Raw genomic sequence first — 25,928 nt, 5'->3', positions numbered from 1 at the left:
TCATATTTATTGCATTGTTTCATTTACGGTGAGTGTGAATCATTGGTGTTGTATTTGTACCTGGCTGCAAACCGGATTTCCCAAAGGGGACAATAAAGATGACTGATTGATTACATATCCAAGTTGTATACAACTTGTATGCCCAATAGTAGCCAAGTGCGCTGATTGAGGCATTGACCTGGTTTTAACAGAAAGAGACACTTCTGCATGGCATTTTGGAGAACCCTGATACACAGAGACCTAGGTCCCATGCACCCTATGTATGGCTGCATTTCACCAGGACTGATATTATATTAAAAATATGTGTTCCTATCATATGGCATAAAACCCAACAAGGGGTTTGTTACGGAAAGTAAAGAAGATCATATACATAGCCAGTCGAACACTGTCGACGTGTCCCATAGCCAAAGGAAACCACAACTCCACAAACCTTATCACCGTTTTATTTTCATTTTTTAAAAATTGAAATACAAACCTATGTTGAGTAAAAAAAAAAAGTAATACTTAAAAATCGGTCATAGAAAATACATATAACAAATGTATAAAACAAAAACAAAACAAAAAAACATTCTGCGGTATATACTGTAGAACTTTCATAAAAATGCATTTTACTCAGTTAAGCATGGATTGTTAGTTCATAAATCATTATTTTGGGGATAAAAGAACCTGATGACAAACTGTGTTTGTACAAACGATTAAGGTGTGCGGCTTATAAAAGCATGCTGCACAACTGAAAAACGTGTATTTTGAATCGTAAAAAGAGTATTTCCTACGAAAACTCAAGTGCTAAAAAACTGCGCACCAAAAAACCTTTCATGTGTCGGACCAGGGGAATGCATTAAAAAGGTACTGAAATAAAAATACAAAAAAATATTAAGTACATAGTAAGTACATTGTCATAATTATACACTTAACATAACATACTAATCATAATAAAGATAGCAATTACAAAATCATACATGTGTGTAAAAAAAGAGCCTGATACCAGGCTGTACTCTCCCAGGCTAAAATCTACACTACTGATTGCACTTTGTCAATATGGCTTTTTGTATCACATGGCACAGAGAGAGCAGAATGACATCCATCCATCCATCCATTTTCTTTGAATCACATGGTACAGAGACAACAGGATGACATCCATCCATCCATTTTCTTTGTATCACATGGCATAGAGACATCAGGATGACATCCATCCATCCGTTTTCTTTGTATCACATGGTATAGAGACAATAGGATGACATCCATCCATTCATTGTCTGGCCTCATGAACTGCTTGGTAATAACAGTTGCAGAAACATACCAAGGCAGCTTCCATCCTTATCCCAACCCTTAAACAGTTACAATTAATTTCATAGTCATACCGTTTTGTAATTCTGTTAACGCATCATGTTTTCAAAGTCAAATAATAGAAAGATAGAGCGAAAGACAAATGGAGAGAGAGAGAGAGGAGATAGTAAAGATTAAAACCATTTTGAAAGTCACATTGGTTATCGGTTGACAAAATGATTCTCTGAAAATAAAATCCCAGAAACCAGTCAAATGTTCCTTCACGAAGAAAAAGTACATTCCAACACACGGCCCATTTGAATACAAGATCCAAAACATGAGGAATATTATCCAAATACATATCTATGCACAATGCATATAACTACAAAATATATGGATTGCCACTTTCACATATACAATGTTATGCATATAGACATAATACTAAATTATGCATTAAAAGTACATACATTGTACATTGTAAACTTACATATGTCCTGTACATTGCAATGGTGCAGTTGTGCAATATACAACACCTACTCCTACAGATATAAAAAGGCAATAACTGAAGCATTTTCCTAATATAAGTTTATCATAAGGGCTATGACATATTTCACATGTATGGAGTACAGTTCAATACATATGCAAGATATACCCCTTGAATTTTGGATTTTACATTTTTACACACAATACCTTTCCATGAGGCTGCCGGAACGTTTTTTTATTTTATTTATTTTTTTTTTTTTAAGTTTCATAGCGATTATACTCGACTGGTTGAAAACATCTTACAAAAGGCTGCAAGTTCCTGCTTCAGGGGGAGATTAGTGTTCTTTTGTCTTGTTTTTATTTGGTTGAGCCCTAAAGGCCCTGTGAATACAGGACTTGGAGGTGGGATTTTGTGGTGAGTGGGGGTGGGGGGGCGGCTCTCTTTTTGTCTTTTTGCTCTTTCCAGTTGTGTGCCAGATTGAGGCCTCATTTGGAAAATACGTCAACTGTTCTTTTGCCGGCGGTACATTTTTATGAATGGATTTCATTAGATTTGTGGCTGGCAGTTCCGTGGGGGGGGGTGGGGGAGGGGAGGTAGGGAGGGGGGGCAGGAAAATGCAGAGGCAGGCAGGCAGTCAGACCTGCTGGAGGTTCCTGGTGGGTGTTTTAAAAAAAATGAAAGGCATTGAGCTGCATTAATTCCACCCGAATTAACACAGCACTTCCTGTACCCTGCTGAGAGAAAAAAGGGGGCGTGGCTAGTCTCTGTGACGCCCACCTGAGTTTGGTGCGGTTAAGTCTGGATCCCTTTAGATCTAAGGCAGGCATTTAATTCTGAGACAGAAAACAGCATTTGAGAGATACAGCATTTGAGATAAGCTTTTACACGCCTTCCCATCAGCCCATTTTCCACATAGGCGGGAACCTCCATAGAACCCAAAAAGACGTACAGTCAGTGGATCTGAAAGGTCAGAATTCTTTTTTTTTTTCATTTTTTAAAGAAGCAAAATAACACATACATTTTTGTTCTTTTTTCTTTAGGTTTTCAGACACTAGCGAACCCTGTGACGGTCGTTTTTTTAAGCATGACCTCTGGTGTTGTGGATCGGCTTAATCGCTGCAGCGATGTCCCGTACAATCGTGAATTGAGGGCGGAGCCAGTGCGAGGCTCCTCCCACAGCCGCTGCCCACCCTCCCTTAGCTCCGCCCCCCACCCCCACCCCCACCGCGGGCCTAGCAGCTGGAGGGCAGGGTGGCGGCGTTGGCGTTCCCCAGCTGCCCCACGGCCAGCATCAGGATGTCCTTCTTCTCCTTGTGGAAGCGGAGCTCCCTTCCCGCCATCCTGGCCTGCTCCAGCTCCCGCTCGGTCGCCGCCAGCTCCCGCGAGATGGTCCCGGCCACGCCCTGCTCCCGGTTCACCCAATCGGCCGCCATCTGGGTGCGCATGTCGTCGTCCAGCGCCCGGTGCGAGTAGTGAGCCAGGACTTCCTGATTCGAGAAAAAAAAGAAAAGAAATAAAAACGAAACAATCAAGCATTTGTGTTGCACCACTTAAGTCGACTTTCAGCATTTCACAGAGCCTGATGACTACAGCAGTTTTCAAGTGAAGGGTTAACATGTTTGCATCCATCCATCCATTATTTATACCCGCTTATCCTGGGCAGGATTGCGGGGGGTGGTGGAGCCTATCCCAGCATGCATTGGGCGAGAGGCAGGAATACACCCTGGTCAGGCCGCCAATCTATCGCAGGGCATTTGCATCCAAGATGTCAATATATTTTAGTATTACAGGTTATATAAAACAATGCATCCCGTCCTAGTAACCATTACTTGTTATCTTCAATACGACGAGGGACGACTGAGTGACAGTGTGAGTCAGACACGAATATATCACAGGCCAGGGCCCAATGCTCAAATCCTACAGGCCGTCAGCAAAAAGCAAGAAGGGCGGTTGCAGCTGAATGGTGGGAAATGTAGTTTTACATTCTTTTTTTTTTACATTACGAGACGGTTGTCCTTGGTACTGACACACGCACAGTCGCACAGCCTCTCTTACAGGGTACAAAGGATCACTGTAAATCATACTTTTTTTTTTTTAGTATGGTGGTGTCTCAGTCAGCAGGAAAACTCTATCTGCAGAAATAAAGACCCTTATAACCGGATCTAGTGTGAAGTGTTTTCCTGATTTGCATTGCCGCTCTATCATGAGACAAGGGTGTCATTTTCCTTCTCAGCCCAACGGAGGTTTTGAACGAGAAGCTAAAAAAGAAAAAAACTTCGAACCCAGGTGACGGAATTAGGTCTGTGTGTCTATGTTGGGGCATTCTGGGGACCGCAGAATGTAAAGTTCTAAGCTCCTCCCCCCTCTACCCCAGAGGGCTCTGATCGGGCTGCCAGCCCTCCCCAACCAATTACAGATGGAAGCTAACGGGCCACATGAAAGCAAGTAGCTAATCAGACTGGGTGTTAATGACAGCTCTCTGACAGTTCTGCAAAACAACATAACATCAAAACTAAAACAAACAACTGAAAAAAAACAGAGAGAAAAAGATCTCCAAACCGAGGCTGAACCTGTCTGTTCTGGCAAAGAAAATAGCAAGAAAAGAAAAAAACACTGTCCTCTCCTTAGATATACAATTCCTGTGAATGATCGGGTGCTTAGCCCAATTTGGGCATCCACCCAAAACGCCTGACCAAAATTGTCAAGTTATGAAGTCAAAACTAAACAGTCACGTATGTTGACTCGCAATCTGCAGTCCGTCACGTGTCGATTGAAAAAAAAAAAGCTTTTGGACGCGGTGCCATGCAGACGCGGAGCGAACAAGCACACGCCAGTAAACACCAGGCTGAACTTTTCGACCAGCTGGGGGAAAAAAAAATCTTGAAACCATCATGTGGTGTTCAAAATAAAAAGCTTGACGCTGTATCGAATCCCACGCAGAGCTCCAGACGATCCTGTGATTTCCTTATTATACACGGTTGCATCACAAGCCGTACGTGCTTCAGTCCATAGTTACGGCAAAAGATACTCCAGTACGTTTACAGAATGCTGCTGCTAGCCTCGCGCCGAGCGCGATAATTCTTCGCGGTCGTGAAAGGAGGGGCGGGTAACGAAGGCTTCTCTGCGCTTCAAGCGCGGCTCTCATCTGAAACAGCTCACGCCTAAAAACACTCTCAAAACACAAGTGTTCAAAATAAAAAAAAAAGGCTCCCTCAGTAGCGCATACATTGCACATTTGTACCACAAAACTTGTAACTTGGACACAAAACGTGTTGAAAGTATCACAAAAGTAGTAACACAAAAAGTGTGTTGGATATTAGGGCATCCTTCCTGAGAGTGCACAACCAAACTCATGACTGGCACGTTCCCTCACCATGGCAACAAATCATGACTAACATATTCCCGCAACACAGCAACAACACTTCTCATCCAGCCCTAGCAGATCTTCTACAGTATTTCTTTTTTAAACCTCAACCAGTTCAAATTAAATATGATCCATTTTAGCCAAATAAGTTATATTTTTCATCCAGAAATAATAGGAAGGACTATTTTGGCAGATTTCTGGGAGTCACTTAGTCCAAAAAAAAAAGATAATTCTCAGCATATAGTATATACAATAACCCAGTAAATTAATTCACTATATTGGATCAATGGAAATCATAAAACAGACTCTTCTGAAAAGACTCATTTAGGGTGGGAACATTAGCTTTTCCACTGGCTATGGAACAGGGTTTTCAGTTCAGGGTTTATTTCCCGATTTTGAAATGCAGCCAACCCCTCCCATGATTCATTAATCCAGACTTCTGCTATTTCCTGGATCAGCGTCACCCGTCCCCCAATATGGCCGTTCTGCCGGCTGGGGGTACAGTTAGAGGCCGGCAGGGAGGGGCCACCTAACCATCAACACTGTCCTCAAGCGGCCGGCAATGCCTGAGATCAAACCATTTTTTGGACGGTCAAAGGATACTTCACCGCCATTTTGCATGCGCCTGCCTTCCTGTCAAATTTTTTAGAGCTGAAAAGCTAGAAGCCCAAAAACCGACTGTTGATAGGGGCCTGTTTTCATAAAGCACCTCAGAGCGCTGATGTGGGATCAGCTGTCCCTCGACCGCCTCCCAGCCGTGACCGTCACGAGCTGAAAGGCTGAACTGGTCTCAGATCAGAGCCCATGTTTTTTGGAGCGTCTCACAGAGGGAGAGCAGGTCCAGGATCAGGCTCCCGCGGACTGTGTCTTCAGCGACGAGCTGAACGGCGGAGGTGCGCGGCAGGCCGCCCGCGGTACCTGTGTGGCGGGACCTCACCTGGCGGGAGCACTGGCGTTCCCTCATCGCCTTCAGGCTGCCGTTCCAGTGCAGCAGCTGGAAGACCGTCATCAGCTCCTGAAAGAGGCAGCCAATCAGAAACCAGGCTCGTTCCTGAACGAGATGTCCGGCGTCGGGACGGTGTGGTGCAGGGAGGTCTGGTGTTGGGACGGTGTGGGGCAGGGAGGTCTGGTGTTGGGACGGTGTGGTGCAGGGAGGTCTGGTGTTGGGATAGTGTGGGGCAGGGAGGTCCGGCGTCGGGACGGTGTGGTGCAGGGAGGTCTGGTGTTGGGACGGTGTGGGGCAGGGAGGTCCGGCGTCGGGACAGTGTGGGGCAGGGAGGTCTGGTGTTGGGATAGTGTGGGGCAGGGATGTCCGGTGTCAGGACGGTGTGGTGCAGGGATGTCCGGTGTTGGGACGGTGTGGGGCAGGGATGTCTGGTGTTGGGACGGTGTGGGGCAGGGATGTCCGGTGTTGGGATAGTGTGGGGCAGGGATGTCCGGTGTCAGGACGGTGTGGTGCAGGGAGGTCTGGTGTTGGGACGGTGTGGGGCAGGGAGTCTGGTGTTGGGACGGTGTGGTGCAGGGAGGTCCGGTGTTGGGATAGTGTGGGGCAGGGATGTCCGGTGTCAGGACGGTGTGGTGCAGGGAGGTCTGGTGTTGGGACGGTGTGGGGCAGGGAGGTCTGGTGTTGGGACGGTGTGGGGCAGGGATGTCTGGTGTTGGGACGGTGTGGGGCAGGGATGTCCGGTGTTGGGACAGTGTGGGGCAGGGATGTCCGGTGTCGGGAGTGTGGGCAGGGATGTCTGGTGTTGGGACGGTGTGGGGCAGGGAGTCTGGTGTGGGACGGTGTGGGCAGGGAGTCCGGTTGTGGGATAGTGTGGGGCAGGGATGTCTGGTGTGGAGTGTGGGGCAGGGAGTCTGGTGTTGGATAGTGTGGGCAGGGAGGTCTGGTGTTGGGAGTGTGGGGCAGGGAGGTCTGGTGTTGGGATAGTGTGGGGCAGGGAGGTCTGGTGTTGGGATAGTGTGGGGCAGGGAGGTCTGGTGTCGGGACGGTGTGGGGCAGGGAGGTCTGGTGTCGGGACGGTGTGGTGCAGGGAGGTCTGGTGTTGGGATAGTGTGGGGCAGGGAGGTCTGGTGTTGGGATACGTGTGGGGCAGGGAGGTCTGGTGTGGGAGTGTGGGGCAGGGAGGTCTGGTGTCGGGACGGTGTGGGGCAGGGAGGTCTGGTGTCGGGACTGGTGTGGGCAGTCGACTAGATGGTTCTTTGGATCCAGTGAGGGCAGCCTGAAACTCCATGCATGGTTTCCCCTCTATTGTTCCACTGACATCGAGCCCCGATCCTGTCAGTTATCCGCTCTCCTCTCATGTCTCTACAAACATTCATGAGCTCATCATCATAAACATCATCACCACTTTCATCCTCATCATCATCATCACCACTACCACTATCATCATCATCATCATCAATATCATCACCACCACTACCACCACTATCATCCTCATCATCATCATCATCAATACCATCACCACTATCATCCTCATCACCACTACCACCACCATCATCAACATCATCAATATCATCATCATCAATTTCATAATCACCAATACCTCCATAACAATCATCAGTATCATCACCACTTCCACCATCATCATTCTCACTATCGTCATCGTCAGCCTAATCATCATCACCACTATCACCATCATCATCATCATCACCATCAATATCATTACCACTATGATCCTCATCATCATCACCATCATCACCACCTTCACCATCACTTTCATCATCAGGTTATAGAGCCAGTGAGAAGCTGCGAAGAGGAGGAAGAGGAGGAGGCGGAGAGCTCACGTTGAAGGAGGCCAGCGCCTCGCTCACGCTCTTCTCGATGAACTCGTCGGTGATGCGGCGTGACGGGTGCTCGTTGAAGACCGAGTTCATCAGGGCGATTTTGGCCGCGCTCCGCCTCGCCTCTGCCTTCGTGGGGCAGAACTGCGCCGAAGAAACAGGGGGACGTCCCGTCAGACGAGGACAGTGGCACACGAAACAACCCCCTCCCCCCAAAACAATGATCCCGTCTCTCACCGAACTCAATGCCATAGTCGTATCTTTTCACATCTAGCTTATTACAATAGTCACAACAACAACAGAATACAACAATAACACAGCATTTTACAGTGAAGGAGATAGACACGCCCCAACCACAAAGCTCCCAGTAACTATAGCGACAACAATAAAAATAATAATGGACTGTGTTCATAATTTTCGGTTAAAAATTTACCACTGAATTTCCACATTGAAACCACTGAAAGTTTCGAAGGCCTTTTCTTTTAGGCCTCGCACGCTCAACCTTGACTGCACTTACACGTTTCCTACCAGAATACTCTCATCTCATAGGCTGAGGAGGAGAGGGGCGGGTCTTTATTCAGCCAATTAGAGTGCGGCGGGTCTTCATTCAGCCAATTATAAGTGTGGAATTGCCCTTGCCTCTCATGATGTGACAACCACATTCGATCATAAAAACCATTCCTTGTGAACACACAGTAGATGAGAAAAAAAACGCTGTTTTGTTATGTTTAATTTTTTTGGGGGGGGGGGGGGGAATGAGGTTGTTGGCAGACCCGTCTCTTCCATTTGAACTCTAATCACAAACAGAAGAGCCACCATATGAATTTACAACCGCAGTGCGCTCAGCGTGTCATGCCAATTCAAGCTATTATGAAAATAATCTATTTATTTTTACATCTTTTCTTTACAAAAGTACTTGGTTCCAAAAAAGTGAGGACTACATGGAAACAAAGAAAACACAAACACATACACACTAAAATCTATCTTTCACACTCACACACACACACACATACATACACACATGCATACACAGAAATATACACACAGTGGTCAACACAGGAAAACTGCCAGGAAGATGTTCAGATTCCATTCAAAGAGGTACTTTGTTTTACATCATAAAGAATACACTTCTCATGATGGCACTGGAATAAACCCAATCCCATCCAACACCCTGTCGGAAGCGTCCCAGGACGTTGTGTCTAAAGCAGCCAGGCTCTGGGTCATTCAGGTATTCACTTCTGCACCAAACACACACTCGCACACAAACACACACACACACACACACACACATACACGTGCACACACACACACATAGACCCACACACTCACACAGACACACACACACGCACACAAACGCACACACAGACACACACACACTCGCACACAAACAAACACACACGTGCACACACACACACACCCTCACACAGACACACTCACACTCACACACACTCTCTCACACACACACACACACACACCTCGATCTGAAGTGTAACACAGAAGGGGTGGCTTTCTGGAAAGCACGGTGGAAAAAATGTCCTTTCAACATGTGAAGGAAACAGGAGATTCTTTGCTCTGTGTGCTATTTCATCCTCTTTCTTTGGTCTTTCTGGAAGGAAGACAGGATGCAGAAGATTGCTGATTTGTTCCGTATGCACTGCACAACGGAGGGACGCAGCCTAGCAACCAAATAATGACGGCTTTGGAAAGGACGACCGTGGGGCCCAGACATTTATTCATATCGTCCCACGGGACAGCCCAGCTGCACAGCCCTTTTCCATCTAAGAGGGAAGCAGTGTAGCACTGCAGTGCAGCACGGTTAGGGAATTGGGCTTGCAGGTTTGATTCCCAGTTGGGGCATTGCCATTGTACCCTTGATTAAGGTACTTCACCTAAACTGCTTCAGTAAAAAATCCAGCGGTTTGCATGCGAAAGGGCACTCTGGACAAGGATGTCTGTTAAACGGATAAAATGTAAACATAACAAGCAACACAGATCCCGTAACCAGCCAAGAGGAATGCAACAGCATATCCATTATCACATTATCCAGCACATGCATTATCACATTATCCAGCTTGCCCATTATCACATTATCCAGCACATGCATTATCGCATTATCCAGCTTGCCCATTATCACATTATCCAGCACATGTATTATCACATTATCCAACTTGCCCATTATCACATTATCCAGCTTATCTATTATCACATTATCCAGCATATCCATTATCACATTATCCTGCTTATCCATTATCACATTATCCTGTTTATCCATTATCAAATTATCCAGCTTATCCAGTATCCCACTATCCAGTGTATCCATTATCACATTATCTACCATATCCATTATCACATTATACGGCTTATCCATTATCACACTATCCAGTGCATCCATTATCACATTATCCATCTTATCCATTATCACATTATCTAGCATATCCATTATCACATAATCTAGCACATCCATTGTTACATAATCCATCATATCCATTATCACATTAACCAGCTCATCACCTACGCTTATCACAGAGCTAACTATAATCCATTCCTACTGCTGGATATTTTTTGCTATAGCAGCTGATGCAGGTTCAGTCCCTTTGTCCAAGTGTGCAATGACAGTTCCCCACATGGGATTTAAACCCAAAACATCACAAGACCAGTTCCTTAAAAGCTAGACTATATTGCAGTGGTGCCTAATCACTTCACCTGTTCATTTCCCTAATTAACACACCTTCCATCAGAGAGGAGGGAATTAGTGAAATCAGCAGGTGAAGTGATTGGTTGGAATGAAGACCTGCGTACCCTCAGCCCTTCATGGCACATGATTGGGCACTGCATTGATTGATTGATTGACTGATTGACTGATTTACTGACTGACAGACTGATTGATCGGCTGAATGATTTATTGATTGACGGACTGACTGACTGACTAACTGATTGACTGACTAATTGACTGACTGACTGACTGACTGACTGAGTGTCTGATTGACTGACTGATTTATTGATACACTGGCCGTTGGTGACTGAACTGAAACAGCAAAGCAGAGCTGCAGACACTGTAAACCCAGCAGGACTGGAGTTTGATATCCCAGCTCGACTGGCTGAAAACAGGTCCCCGTATGTACCCCCCTCCCTCGCCCCTCGTCCCCCACCCCCTGCCCCTCCCTGCTGGCTGTCTCCCCCCTCGCTCTTTCCCGATGACTTCCAGACATAACCGCAACCCCCCCCCCGACTGAAACCTGGGGGACGGGGGGGGGGGGTGATTGGGGAGGATTTGGGGGTGGGGGGGGGGCTCAGGCCTTCCTGCAGCCAGCAGCCGCTAGCTGGGTCTGCTCCCTGAAAAAGCATTCATCACCAGGGAGCCACGCGCCAAAATAAAGAACCCCTCCCCCTGTCTCCCTAACCCACCAATCCCAAACCTGCAAAAATCCCCCCCCCCCCCCCCAAAAGAGAATTGTTTTTTTGCGGTTTGTACGGTGAGCCAAATCTCTCCTCTCATTCACAAGCTGCGGGTAGCCTGGTGTACCCAAGCTTGTGCCAGAAATACCTAGAATCCTCTCTCTCTCTCTCCCTCCCTCTCCCGCTCTCCCTCTCTCTCCCGTTCTCTCTCTCACTCTCTCACCCCCTCTCTCTCTCTCTCTTTGTCTCTCTCTCATTTTGCTACAGACCTCTCTAGAAGTTAACCACGACCTATTTACCCAGAATGCTGCTCTTCGGTCCTCAACAGTTAGGTTTGGATTTTTTCTGTTTTAATGAATTATTTTAGTCTTTATTATTAACCTTTATTTATACAGGGTAGGTTGACTGAACACGCATGCTTGTTTACAGCAACCCCAATTAAGACCAAACCCAGTTGGCCTGACCTGAACAACTTATCTTTTGCAATTTATCTTGTGCTTGTGTCGTGTGATGCCGTCTAAGCTAGAATACGTGTTGTTCTTAAACCAAATTTCCTCAGATGGAACAATAAAGTCTGACTTTGACTTAAAAATACTAATGAGCTCTGATCTTTTAACTGGCAAAAAATAACGGTTCACTTGCCAGGTTAAGTTAAGTAAGGTGCTCGGTGAAATGGCTGAGGGGGCGTGGCCGGGGGCGGGGCTCACCTGGAAGCTCCCGAAGCAGCTGCCCCCGGGCAGGCTGACGTAGCAGACGTAGGGGGGGTTGTTGGAGGGCACCATCTCGTACACCACCAGCGCGCCGTTTCGAAGGTCCGCCCCCCGGGACTGTTTCATCTGCCAGAACTCCTGCAGCGCCTCCACCACGTTCACTGCCCCACCGAGACCCCCACCCCGGGGAGGACGGAGAAGAACCACGTCACCACCGTGATGAAGATGATGATGAAGATGTTGGCCTGCCAGGGTGTGACATCAACACCAGCCACCAGCCAAACGCTGGCAAAGTGTTGACTGCGGCCGGTAAAATTGGCCACCCTAGAAGCCACGTTGGCAGTTAACCAATCAGGTCGTGTCTTATTTGTGAAAAGGTAACGTGGGCAGGCAAAACGTTTAAAATGGCCGGATGTTTTTTTTCGAACCCACAAGCCACAATGACCAGTTGGGCAAAAAAAAAGTCAGCTTCATCGCCGCGGCGATGAGACTGCTGTAACCACAGCAACAGAGACAGAGAGATAGACAGAGAGGAAGACAGAGAGAGAGAGAGAGACAGAGATGGTCCCAGGGTGGTGGTCCACCAGGGTAGCTTATTGACAATGAGAAGGCACAGGTCAAGTTACAGAAAGGTACAGACAGGGGGTTTGAAAAAGACTGGGGAGGGAAAAAGTTACCCACACACTGTACTAGACACTGATGACCTAATAACATGGAGTTTTGGGGACACTGTGCTGCGGGAGGCGGGATAATTTGATAATCAGGGGCTGGGGGTTCTGCAGCGCCAGCCGTTCATGGAACTTCACGACGGGGGATGACCCTCCCCCGCCCCAGCCACCGCCCATATGTGGCACCCACCTGGGGCAGCACGGTGGCCATTTTGTTTCAGATAAACTCCCCACACACACACACACACACACACACACACACACACACTTTTGGCCGACCGCCGTCCCTGCTCACAGTTTTCAGTAACAGTGGCATGTGGCCCCCCCACCCCAACCCCCTTTCCCTGCCCCCCAACCCCTCAGTAAAACTTGTTAAGGGTGTTCCAGTCAAACGGCCAAAACGGTTCTCATTTTGTCGGGACACCCCGTGATTGCTCTGCTGAATCGGGGCGTTCGCCCTGGCCCCCGCCACCGCAGTGGTCACTCAGTCAGCCTTTTTGGCCTCTAATCGCCACTTCGGTGAACACTGACAGCAGGTGAGGAAAGTCTCTTCATTTGACGGTCGCCAGAGAAATGGAAACTGTCGCTCCTCCACCGAATATAAAAATTCACGTAGTTAAAAAATATTTTTAAAAGTCAAAATGCGATGGCAAACAGTTTCCAGGCACTAAACGTTTAAGGCAAAACTGCTGTCTCCACGTTCTCCAACATTGGACAACACTACATCACAAGCTCAGTGTTTTAATGATGCATTACATTAATGTAGTTGGAGATGAGGGCCTTTGTTAATAAGAAAAGACTCCTCTGGCGTTTTCACTTATTTACAACAATGTTTACGTTCAATGTACTTGATTTCAACATCATTATTTAAATGCTTAGCAAACTTGTCATGGTCCACGTGCCAGTTTCATGTTAATAGACCGGGCGAATGCTGAGAGCAATGAATTCACAATCGGTGTCCTTGTTCCTCGCGCCAGAAGCAGATCTGCGCGAGCTGAAAACCCGCAGGATTTAGCGAGTCGCGTTACAGCCAAATCCACGCATGTTAACGCAAACAAAGCCACGCGTTGTTTTCCTGTATTTGGGGTCGTAGACATTTGTGAGACGTTTTTTTGAAATGCCATTAAGAGAGGGGAAGGGGAGACCACCCAAAATAGCACCGTCTTCCTATGGCTGTGTTGAGCAGTCTATGAAAGATGACACCGCATGCGCTCAAGACGTTGTTCCCCTTTTAAGATAAACTATTATTTATTTCTGCAGATTATGGGCCTTTTGCGATCGAATGATTATTTCTAGCTATATAATTAATATTATTATTACTAATATTGTTGCTATAGACCATGTGTTGCATAGGCGTTAGAAACAAATCAGCGACGCTTGTTTTAAGCTCCTTTTTGTTTTTATTACCTCATCTGCACATCTGCAAACTTTTCAAATCAATAACGCACGCCACGCCTTCGCGTGGCTCGTAAAACGCTGTTTGACACCCGTCTGCCAAACAACCTGGACAATAACAATGTGTGCGCATTAGTTAAGGATACACTGTTTGTAATGTAAACTGCAAAACATGCAACGGTGAAATGTACAATAGCTGATAAACAATGTGCGTTTACAGTAGGCTACGTTCATTTTGATAGGCTACTGCGAACTGACTAGCTAAAGAATTACCTTTGTGGTTGTGGGGAAACAAGTTGAGCATTCTCGCCTATTGTCAAAATATTTTGCAACATTAAAAATCTAAGCGTAGGGAAAAAGACAACAGAATGTCTTGTGACGGGACTAACAACTTGGATTGGATTGTACCGTTTAGCTTACCTCTGCCATATCCCTGGGTATGCTTCGCGAAGCTCCTCACGACAGCCTCCACCGCCTCGCGCAGCACCGTCGGATTCCCCGGATTACACAGCCCGAGCCCGGCCATCCCCGCGGTCCCCATCCCGGCGTTTCCCATCACGCCGACCCCGAGGCTGTGCAGCTGAAGCGGCGGCGGGGGCGGCGGCGGCCCCGACGAGGCGGACAGACAGGCCGACGGCGGCTGCGGCGGAGCGGTGGGGACGGTAACCCCCGGTCGGAGAGAAGACCGAAGCGTCCCAGTCGATCCGGCTCCAAATCCGATGCCAGGCTGAAGACGTTGTGGGCGTATGGACTCCATTGTTTTCTGGAAGAAAAAAATCTCGGTGGAAACGAAGACGCTAAAAGAAACCTAGCTACGTGTAGCGGATAACGGGGAGGGGGAAGAAAAAAGTTTATGAAGCGAAATGAAAAGAACAAGGCAGGACCCAACAAAACGCACAGGAGTTCAGACGAGGGTAATTAAAAAAATAACGGGGATTCTCCCGACACTGGTGTAGAATCTCTGCCAATCCCGTTAGACTTCGTGAAGATTAGACCGTCTGCCTGTCAATCTCGCTGTGTGGGCGGAGAATTCCAAGCTTTGGCGAAAGAGGAAATTCGTCCGATCAGTTGAAGAAAAATATTAAACAGGAGAAAGTATGAAAGTCACGCACAGCTGAACAACACCTGGACCCACAGAGCCTCGCGGCAGCGCATAACTAACCGCCAAATCGTGGTCAATCTTTCACTTATTTAAGATGATTATACGTTGACGCGTTAGGCGTAATCAGGAATAGCCTGAATTGATGTTTTTTTTTTCTTTCTTCTTTTGGATTACCACATTAAACTTAATCTGTCTAAATGAAAAAAAAACCATTTCGCACGGGCAACATTGCGCACAATTTACCCTAAACAGCGTCAATTTCATAAGCTATTCATTCCAGAACACTGCGACTGCGCGAAGGCATTTAAATGTACGCCAGATGTATCTGAAGAGAGCCTCGTTCATAATAATTGTACCTGTGCAAAATAATGCACACTCACAAGGATACTTAAATATACACCAAATGTGCTCATAAAATGTGGCATGTATTATGTCTTTAGTGTCATAATGCTTATGTCCTATGCTCTTCATCCACATAATATGTCAGTTGTTAAAATTGGTCATAATATTTATGCATGCTCATAGTAAACCTTATACATTAGGTTAACCTCCTGTTCGTTCATTTAGTACAGCAAAATGTTCCGGTCAATCCATACAGGGGTTGCAAATACATGAATGAACATTTCATTAAATGTTGATTACACATTAGGCCAGTAAAGAATTTCATACTGAAAAATATTTAAGTTTTTCCTAGATTTCAAACTTTAAAAAGGGTCAATTTGACCCGCAACATAACAGGAGGGTTAATAAAGGTAAAGACCCATTTACAAATTATTTTTCCAATAAAAAATAATTGCTAAGCATACATTTGATTCCAATATGCAATTTTCAACGTGTAGCCTAGTCTATTATACAATATGGCTTTTAATAGGCAATATGCTGTGTGTGTGTGTGTGTGCGTGCGTGTGTGCATGCGTGTGTGTGTGTGTACATGCGTGCGTGTGTGTGTCCATCGATTCCATTAATTCCCAAATTGTCCCCAAATTTGTTTGATTTTTCCAGGAAGTGTAACTCGGTATTTTAAGTTTTGAAATGGAGACATTTCACTTTTTAAATGATTTCGTAACGCCCAGTATTTTTAAATCTAGGATACACAGCAAACACAGTAGGCTACAAGCGTTTCATTCCGACAGTCCTCGCTCTCCTCATGTTTTCAAACAGTCCGTTGCGTGGAAAGTAAATTCGCCAAGTTACCATGTCAACCGCACATTTTCTTCCATAACATAAACTGTTTATTGTCTTCATATACTTGAAACTTGGCACAAGTCTAAAAGTCATGCGTAGATTTTCTTCCTTTTTAATTCAAGGTTTTTCAGCCGTCTGACGCTAAACGCCGCCATCAGACAGCAGTGACGCTGATCGCACACTAGGTGGCAGGCGCCTCGTAGTAATGAAGCCGAAATTTCCTCCGTACTTCTTTCTGGACATCGAGAAATATCATAATTACACCCTAACGGTTTCGGCTACGAACTGTTCATTCCCTAATTCCAGAAGACTTCTTACGTATCATGTTAAAAGCACTATGGAGCATCCTATGTATCTTAGCGTCTATGTACTTATTTTCTCATTTACGAATATTGAAGACATTCAACAGTGCCACGGAACACATAGACACAAAACATTTTGTTTTGCTTAATAATTTAATGAATTAATTAATTTATTTGACTATTAAAAAAATAAATTCCGTAAGATTGCATAGCAGACAGCAATCCTTTAAGAATTGTCGAGGATAGAAACACAAGAAAGCCAGCAGGCTTTGTGGTCCTCTAACATTCAAACATAGACATGACAAAACATCCAATACAATATGGTTAATGCAATACAAACAGATATGACAGAACAATACATTCACCGCACGACAGCAGCATACTGGTAGATTAGCAGATTATATTATAAAAACAATGATGATTACACAGAATTTAACATCCATCTTTTTAAGGATAACTTAAAATTATTCTCTGATGCACGTGATTTCAGTTCAGAGGGAAGTGTATTCCACTGAACCGCGGCCTTGTACAAAAAAAAAAAGTATTTTCCACATTAGGCTCTTGAATGTAAAGGGGACAAAATCAGTGAGGCTGCCTCTGGTTGCATAACTGTGGATGTCTCTGATGCGATTGTAACATTAATTACAACGTTGATCTTATCCGTACATGCGTTCCGTGAGAATTGCTGAAAAGCTCGCATGAGGTTTAGACCATGGCTTGAAACGACGGCCAGCCACTTCTGCTACTGGCCATTAAGAACTACGTCACCTCATTTGCCGCAGCCTCTGTGTTGAGTTTCCCGGTGAAACAGAAACTTTTGACAGACGAGTCAGAAATGGACAGATTTCTCTAAGGGCAGTGTCTGGAGCATTTCCTGGGAAACAACCAGGTGAGCTTGGGTTAGGACTGGCTGCAGTCACACTGGACTTTATTTCTTCCTTTCTCTGTCAGAGGGATGTTATGCCTTCACCGAAGAAACCATCCAAAAAAAGAGTTTAAATTCTGTGATGGGAGACCATGACTATATCCCCTGCACACACACACACAGACACAAACACACTCACACACACACACTCACACACACACACACACACACACACACACACAAACACACACAACACACACACACACACACACACACACACACACACACAAACACACACACACACACACACACACACACACACACACACACACAAACACACACACACGCACACGCACACGCACACACACAAACACACACACACGCACACAGAGCGCATGCCACTGTTTGCCTTGGGCTTGCTCCTGTGGGGGGTTAGGCCAGGGTTATCTGTAAATCGTATAGTGACAGTTCCTTGTGAAATGCGCCACATAAATGAATTCAGATTTTATCTGAGTGGACTTGGCGGTTGTAATCCCGGTATTGTGCCCCAGTGCAGGCTGCACTCCGACGGACAAAGGCCGCGCCTGGATTCGGCACTGCCGCGCCTGGATTCGGCACTGCCGCGCCTGGATTCGGCACTGCCGCGGGCGCGACTCGATGCCTGACACGGGCTAATCCTTTAGGCTTTTAGCAGGAAGAGCCCTCCCAACAGTGACACCGCAGGATGTCCATGACTCGTAACTTATCTCAAGTACGTGTCAACCGTACTCGTCAAATAACAGTACGTTGGCACGACCGACGTCATAACGACAAAGTCTTCAAAGGTAGATAGGACCATTTCGTATCCAGTAGCTGACCAAAGCAAAACCAACTATAACAAGTATTCCTTATGGATGTTATATGCGCACCTTACAACCAAACACATGGCCTTTTATCCGGCCCCAACTGAGGTCCTAAATTGCAGGGGGGCCGGAAGTGTCTGCCCACCTTCCTGTACTGTTTGTTAAACGTTTGCAGACGCTGCGCAGGTTGTGCAACCAGGCAGACGACCGTGCGAGCAATGAGGACGCTCGGGGGGGGGGAGTTTTCCCGGGGCTGTTCTACCCCCTCTGCACAGTTACGCACAGACTGTGCGCTGGCAGATTCCAAGAGGGCACTACGCCGTGATTCGTCGAAATTCCTCGGACGACTCATTGATTAGTTCTGGCGATGTTCGGCGATAAGGCTTCGCGCTATAAACAAAAATGTTTGAATTTACGCCGGCCCTGGCGACAGCCTAGCTTCCAGTGCTCTGTTTACACGACCTTTACTGTCTCAGAAAGAAGAAGAAAAAAAAAAACAAACATTGAAATTTGTGTCATTTTCAAAGTAGACCCGGCCAAAGACAGCCGCGAACACATTTAACAACAAATGACGTAGAAGCTGCTTCGTAAGCCTTTCAGGAGTTTGACCCCGTTCCTGTGGACCCCGGGTGAGTTGGACGCATCCCGACAGAGTCGTAAAGACTGTGGCGGAATGCGCAAGATATCTTCATCAGTAGGCCGGGACCAGCGTGAACCTTGACCCCTTCCTTCATTAAACCAACACGTACCAGGGAATGCCTGTCCGCACGTCACCCCGAAGGACCTACCGGAAAGTCTGTGCTTAGAGAAAATGCCGACTCACCGTAGACAGCCAGGGAAAGACCTGCATCTATTCCGACAGTACGGGAGAAAAGAGAACGCCAAAATAAAAGCACAGTTCAGAAGTCGATCAGTAGGAAGTAGGAAGGAAATTCGATTAATTTTTTGTACTCTTTGCACTTTTTCCTCTCCGATGTCACAGTGTCTGATCATGCTCACATCGATGCTTTGGTCATTGGAAGTCTACAGGGCCACAGGTGAAGTCAGGTTCTCTCTCTCTCTCTCTCTCCCTCTCTCTCTTTCTCTCACACACACACGTGCACACCAGTCACAGGAAGACATTTTGGGTACTCTGTGGACCAGCAGGACTTGCTGGTGTGGGATAAGACAATTTCATTGAATCATCCCAACTCCCTCCCCATTTGACACCCCTGTATGTACAAATAATGAATAATTACATGTGTGTCCATTGATTCCCCAAATTCCTATTTGTTGTGCGTGTGCGTGTGTGTGTGTGCGAGTGTGTGTGTGTGATATCATAGTACAGCTTTGAGTTTTTACAGATGAAACCGAAATGTAGCAAATGTCAAAGTACACTGCGTGTAGCACCAGGGCTGTGATTAGCTGGTTAATATGCAAACGTAGCTTATCAACGGATGACTCGAATTGATGAGTTCAACTTCAGGGGAGCTGTTTGTGTGAGTGTGTCTATGTGTCTGTGGGGGAGGCAGGTATATTTTTGCAATGTAATGCAAATACTCAACTGATAGTTGCAACTGGTGACTGTCTTCAAGGAACATTAGTCAACTATAAAGAATGCAGAATGATAAAAATCCACTTACTCAGTAAGAGGGGGAGGTTTAATAATCCGGTGCAGGGGTCAAAATGCGAATGTTTCTACAGAAAAGATTAATTAATTAATTTAAAAATAACCTTTTCATGTGTCCCACCATAGATACTCTGTGTGAGACTATACATTTCGGGTTGGGAGGAATCTTTTGGATGTTTGTGCCAGTCCTTTTATTTCTTGGATTGAGAGTAAATTTGTGAGTAATTTGAGGTATTGAAGTCAGTATATGCATTTGCAAGAGGGGCAGGTTTGATCTGCAGTTTGATCTCAGTAGTTTGAACTGAAACGCTCAGGGCAGGCATTTTAAATGAAGACCAAGGAGGTAAACAATACAAAACATGATTCCTTTCATTAAAAAAAACCTTTCACGTCTATTTTTTACATATATTAAAAAAATCACCCAGCTGTCACAAATGTATATGTCCTATTTATTACCAAAAAAAAAATGAATGAACTCACAATGAATAATGCTGATTTAAAACAACATCACAACTCTGTTTTTAGTAAATGGAAATAAAGTGTTTTTGTTGGTCTCGAAGCTTTTCTGAAAAAAAAACGTGGGCAAGTTTTTTGTGTGACGTAAATATTTGGCAGATTTTCTAATTCCAGGGTTTGTTTGCTGGACACACATATACTACTGGCTAGCTTCCCTTACCGGATCTTTCCACAGAGACTTTAATGTATAACAGAAGGGCCAGATTACGTTATGGTACTTTGTTGTGACATTAAGACACAAGCGCCACAACGCGATGAGTAGCTACTGTACACGTCATTATTGAACTGTGCACATGTAAATCTAAACGTGCGTGTGTGTGTGTGCTGGAACAACTGGTGAAAGCGTAAAGCTGAATATAACCTAATATAACCTTGGCTGCAGAGAGAAATCAACCGTCCTCGTGCGTGGACTAGTCATTCGAATTGTCCTTAACCGCAAAACCTGGCAAAATAATTCGAGCCAGGTTGAAATCGCGCGACATCGCGTGTAGATGGAGATTTGTGCGAACAACAAGCGGTTAATAAGCTTCATGATTATCCATCATGGACAATGCCGTTCTGTCGGCCATTTCACGTGTTAATTGTGTCAAAATGATTGGTTCAACGAACAGCCAACTTTCTCTCTACTACAGTAGCCTATAATCAACATGATTGACTGAAATCCGATCTCTCTGTTTTAATTAAGATGAGAAGTGCAGAAAGGTAACTGCTGCGACATTAGATGCAATCAATTTTAAGCACACTAATTTAATAAAAAGGTTAGGTACAATTGGAGGTAAAAAGAAACATTTATAGACTTGTAGTTTCATGTGAACTTACTACTTTCTGCTTGATTTTTCAGCATTTACTCCCAGATTAATAAATTAAGATACTGTTTACTCTAAACAACACCGATAGTAACTCGCTCCAAAATGAATTCAGGTTTTTTTTCTGTAAATAAATGTCAGAGCATATAACTCCTTAACTTAAAAGGTGTCCTTTATTTATCCCCAAAATCATATTGTCACATAATATTTAGATATAATGAAACGGGCATAGCGGACAATTTGATGCAAACACTGTACAGACAACTCGCTGTCTTGTGCCGAATCAGAAAACGCAAACATGATAATAATAATAATAATAATAATAATAATAATAATAATAATAATGTTAAGCACTTTCATTGTATTTAAAAAAGAAAAAATCGTGTCGAGCACTTTATTGTATTTTTAAAAAAAGAAAAAAGCAGTAAGAAAGGGGGTAGCGCGCTCTGTTTTTGTAGCACCTCTCTCGTAACCACTCACGCGTCTTGTAGGGCTGGCGAGTGTTTTTATTTTATTTATATATTATTTTGACAAAAGTTCCGTGGGCATCGCTTATCTTCCAAAACTTCTGACTCATCGTCGTCGCATGCAGTCACCCCACCCCCAAGAGCGTTTGATTTGAACGTCCTCAGCGGTTTTAATCAGATCGGTAGATAAACAGCTGCGCTGTTTTCGCAGTCTCCAAGTCAGCATTCCGGTGTTGGGGCAACTGTTGGACTTTGAGAGTGCTTATCCTTGTGGCAGGCCGCGCGCCAAGGGTCAACCTCGACAGCGAGAGCGCAACAATCGCCTACCGATCGCCAACAGCATCAGCCAATAGGCGGCCGCCTCTCGGTCTGCTGCGCACCAATGGGCTTCGAGAGGAACGTTGGTCTTTTGTCTTCGAATGAGGATAAATACCCGGGACACCCAAGGAAAAAGCACCATCAGGTCTACTTCGAACCCAAGCAGTGAAGGTAAGTTCGTTCTCTGCCTCTCCAATGTTTTTTCTTATTCTTCTTCTTCTTAAAGTTTTTACTTCTATTTCAAACGGCTGTAAAAGCAAGGGAAAATTTGGGAAACAATTGAAATGTGTGCTTCCTTGTACATGTCGTGGAGGTCTTATTGGACGGTTAAACATTCATAGTATAAACTACTGGATCTGGATTTACTTTTGCTCAAAGAAAAAGATTTTTTATGCAGGTCTGCTTTTGAGAAGAGTGAGATCAAATTCTCTTTGGTCATTTCTCAGTTGAGGATTTTTTGTAAAATTGGGGCAGTTTTCCTGTCTTAAGCTGTGTTAAAACAAAAATGTAATAAATAAATTAAAAATGCTAGAAAAATCCAACCATCACATGCTGAAGAACAACCTATCAAATGGATTGTGCTAATCGCCGGGGCTGTGTTTGATTGTCAGGTTCCCTGTCCAATCAGCAGCCATGAAGTTCTCTCTCGTCGCCGCCCTCGTTGTTGTACTGGCCCTGGCCATTGGTAAGAGCTCCTTCCTCCGTGCCCAACCGACGCCAGCATGGGCTTGCGCCCCTTTTGCTGATTGGTCGAGGCTAACGATCCCCCCCTCCCCCCCGCAGGCAGTGAGTCCGTTTCCGTGGTGAAGCGCGAAGCCCCTGAGCTGGAGCAGCTGACCCAGTACTTCCAGGACCTGTCCGCCACCCTCACCCGCACCACCCAGGACATCATGGAGAAGCTGAAGGCCCACGAGCTGACCGGACAGGCCCAGTAAGTCCTCCCCCTTGTTCCCTCTCCCTCCAGAAGGCCCTCCCCAAAACTCTGCCCCCTGTTCCCTCTCCCTCCAGAAGGCCCTCCCCAAAAACCCTGCCCCCGGTTCCCTCTCCCTCTCCCTAAAGACTCCCACTGAGTCTTTAGCGGGCAGTGTAGGGTACTGGTTTGAGAACCAGACTTGCATTCCAATGCAGTGGGTCTAGTCCCCAGGTAGGGTATTGCCATTGAGCCCTTAGCTAAGGTACTTAAGCTTCAGTAAAACGTCCGTCTTTGTAAATTAATTGTATGTCAAAAGAACGTAAGCCGCCCTAGGAAAGGACATCTTCTAAGTGCCTAAAATGCAAACTTACTGTATGGATGGCAGTTTGTGTTAACACTGTCCGGAGTCACTTAATGCAAAATTACAAAAATAGTTTGTTTTCTGAAAACCTTTGTTTTAAAGCAAAGGGAAATTGTGGTTAGGTTGCCTTCAGTGTCTGTACAAACTGACAGATGTGTTTTCATATTAATTTAGTCCAGACTGTAGCCCTTACTGGCTTATAACTGGAACATATTGCAATACATTGTAAATATTTTGACTTTTTTCTAAAATGCAATGATAAATTTTTATCCAACGGTATATCTTTGAAATAAATGTATTGCAGCACCTGAAAGGTGCAGGGAAACTTAGGGGCGAAAACACAAGTTTGGGCTCAATACCAATATTGCAATTGGGTCAGTTCAGTAAAAATGAATTTTCATTTAGATAATTAATCAGAAATCTCCATTAGGACACTAACCCCCGCTGTCTGTCTTTTGCGCCCCCCAGGGCCTACATCGAGGATGGGAGAGCCCAGTTGCAGCCCCTGGCCGAGAAGATCCAGGAGCAGCTGAAGCCCCTGGCCGCCAACATCGAGGAGCAGCTGAAGCCCCTGACCGACTCCGTGCAGGCCCAGATCAAGCCCCTGGCCGACTCCGTCCAGGCCCAGCTGGAGGAGCTGTGGAAGAAGGTTCTGGAACAGACCAAGGCCCTGGCTCCTGCTCCCCAGTAAAAACCCACCCGCTACCCAGCTCTCTACAGCTCGCCGCTCCTTCCCCCTGGGATGGGGGTAGGGGGTTGCGGGAACCTCGAAAAACACCCCCGGTTCGGACCTCCATCTGTCTGCACCCAAACCCCCCCCCCCACCTGGGTGTTGTGACTGTGCTGTAAAGACTCCCATCCTCCAATAAAAAAGCTTGAAGCTGAGACCCGTTTCTCTCACTTTGTCTAAGTGTGTGAGGTGGTAGCACACCAGCTCGTACTGAGCAACCTGGTGTGTGTGTGTGTGCGTGTGCGTGTGTGTGTGTGCGTGTGCGCGTGTGTGTGCGTGTGTGTGTGCGCGCGTGTGTGAAGGGAGAGGGGTCATCTTCGCAAAGGGGTAGCTTTGTTAATTTGGTTCTTTCTACGATTTTTTCAGCTGCCATTTTTTACAAACACACACACACACACACACACAGATGCATATCCAGCCATGCACACACACACACACACACACACATACACACAGATACACCCACACACACGTACATATGCACACAAATAATCACAAACATGCACACGCATACATACGCACATACACACTTTGCATGTTTGCATGTGAAAGGCTAAATTTAATGCCACACAAACACTTTTCTAATTCTAATTGTGACTTCTACAACCACATTGCCAAAATATATGCATTCAGGCATAAATAACTAAGGGCATGCATCAACATAAACACAACTTTCATACACGAAATATACCGTTACAATATAGGCAATGACATTATTCAAGTAGATTTTGCCAAACATTTTGAGGGGCCGCATAAGTACCCCTCGACGTCCCCGCCCCCGCCCCCAGCAGTGTGTCAGTCAAAAATTCGCACAATGGTTCCATCCTTGTCCGCTGGTTTGTTGTGGGCGGAGCTTCCAACCTACTGCGTCATACAATCGTGTGAAGCTATTCGAATGCGCTGCGAGTGATCAGCTTCCGTTCGGTCAAATGGGGGGTTTTTCCAGAGAGCCATTCACGCGACTGGCGGGGGTTCTCTTAGCCTTTGGAAAGCACATTTCCCTTTCTTTAGAGCGGGTAGGAATTCTGAATGGGGATTTTTTTCTGTCTATTGTCAGTATTTACTGATGTGCACTGTAGTTTTGCATAAAGGATGTTCCGTCCGTTGACAGTGCTATAGTGCTCGGTCAACTCGGGGGGTGCTTCCATTTAATATGCCTGTACCCTCATTAGTATTAGTCCAGAGCTGATCGTGGGCCCCCGGGGGTAGACCCTTAAACCGAGTGAAATCCAAATGAGATGGGTTACGTAACAAAAGCAACTTGATGCCCTCCTTGGCTTATAGCTGAGGCGATTGAGACATATCCAGGTAAAACGCATCTTAAGGGAATAATCAGAGATAAAACACCCAATTAGATAAGGCGCCTGTGACGTGTCTGCATACGGTCGTGGGGCGACGTCTCCATAGTAAAAACAGAGTCAAAGGTTGCAGACGGAATTTTTACACCCCAGTACACACATTACAATCAGTTTAGTAAAAAAGAAAATGTACCGTAGAGCATTTGCTTAAATGTGAGGCGTTGAAGCGCAGGAACTCTTCAAAAGAACGTACACAGTATATTTTACATGATTTCAAAGCCGCGTACAGCCTCTGGCTGACATTATGCGCCCTCTGGCGGTTGCAAGTTTTACAAATCGCATCAAAATATTCTCCATCCTCAACAAATATGTACCGAAAAATAATTTTCTATTTTTGCGGCTTTTATGCCCTTCCTGTACTAAAGTGTAGCCTACTAAATGTGCGATATTTCTTCGAAAAACGACCACGTTATTTTGTCGAATTACACATCTAGAATGACCAGTGCTATTTAATCTCTCTAAGAGTTGATTTAGCACGGATAATTTT

General features: G+C 45.6%; 2 protein-coding genes across 2 annotated transcripts; one reads left to right on the top strand and one right to left on the bottom strand.

Annotated features, from left to right (window-relative positions):
* Positions 1-427: 427 nt before the first annotated feature.
* On the bottom strand, positions 428-15,426 carry lix1l (limb and CNS expressed 1 like). Its single transcript, XM_064345635.1, has 7 exons — positions 14,488-15,426; positions 12,002-12,165; positions 7,854-8,042; positions 7,463-7,727; positions 6,564-6,886; positions 6,052-6,426; positions 428-3,237 (listed from the first exon to the last, which is right to left on the bottom strand). The coding sequence occupies exons 1-7, from the start codon at positions 14,822-14,824 to the stop codon at positions 2,983-2,985; spliced, it is 1,908 nt and encodes a 635-aa protein (XP_064201705.1). The 5' UTR covers positions 14,825-15,426; the 3' UTR covers positions 428-2,982.
* A 6,735-nt stretch (positions 15,427-22,161) lies between these two features.
* LOC135262108 (type-4 ice-structuring protein LS-12-like) lies at positions 22,162-24,238 on the top strand. The gene is made up of 4 exons (XM_064348957.1): positions 22,162-22,250; positions 22,691-22,764; positions 22,863-23,010; positions 23,822-24,238. Exons 2-4 carry the CDS (start codon positions 22,713-22,715, stop codon positions 24,042-24,044), a joined length of 423 nt encoding a protein of 140 aa, XP_064205027.1. The 5' UTR covers positions 22,162-22,250; positions 22,691-22,712; the 3' UTR covers positions 24,045-24,238.
* The last annotated feature ends 1,690 nt before the right edge of the window (positions 24,239-25,928 follow it).

This window comes from Anguilla rostrata, chromosome 8 (genome assembly GCF_018555375.3).
Source record: "Anguilla rostrata isolate EN2019 chromosome 8, ASM1855537v3, whole genome shotgun sequence".
In the NCBI taxonomy this organism is placed as follows: domain Eukaryota; kingdom Metazoa; phylum Chordata; class Actinopteri; order Anguilliformes; family Anguillidae; genus Anguilla; species Anguilla rostrata.
Note: the sequence above shows the minus strand (reverse complement) of the source record. Positions and strands in the feature narration are given on the sequence as shown.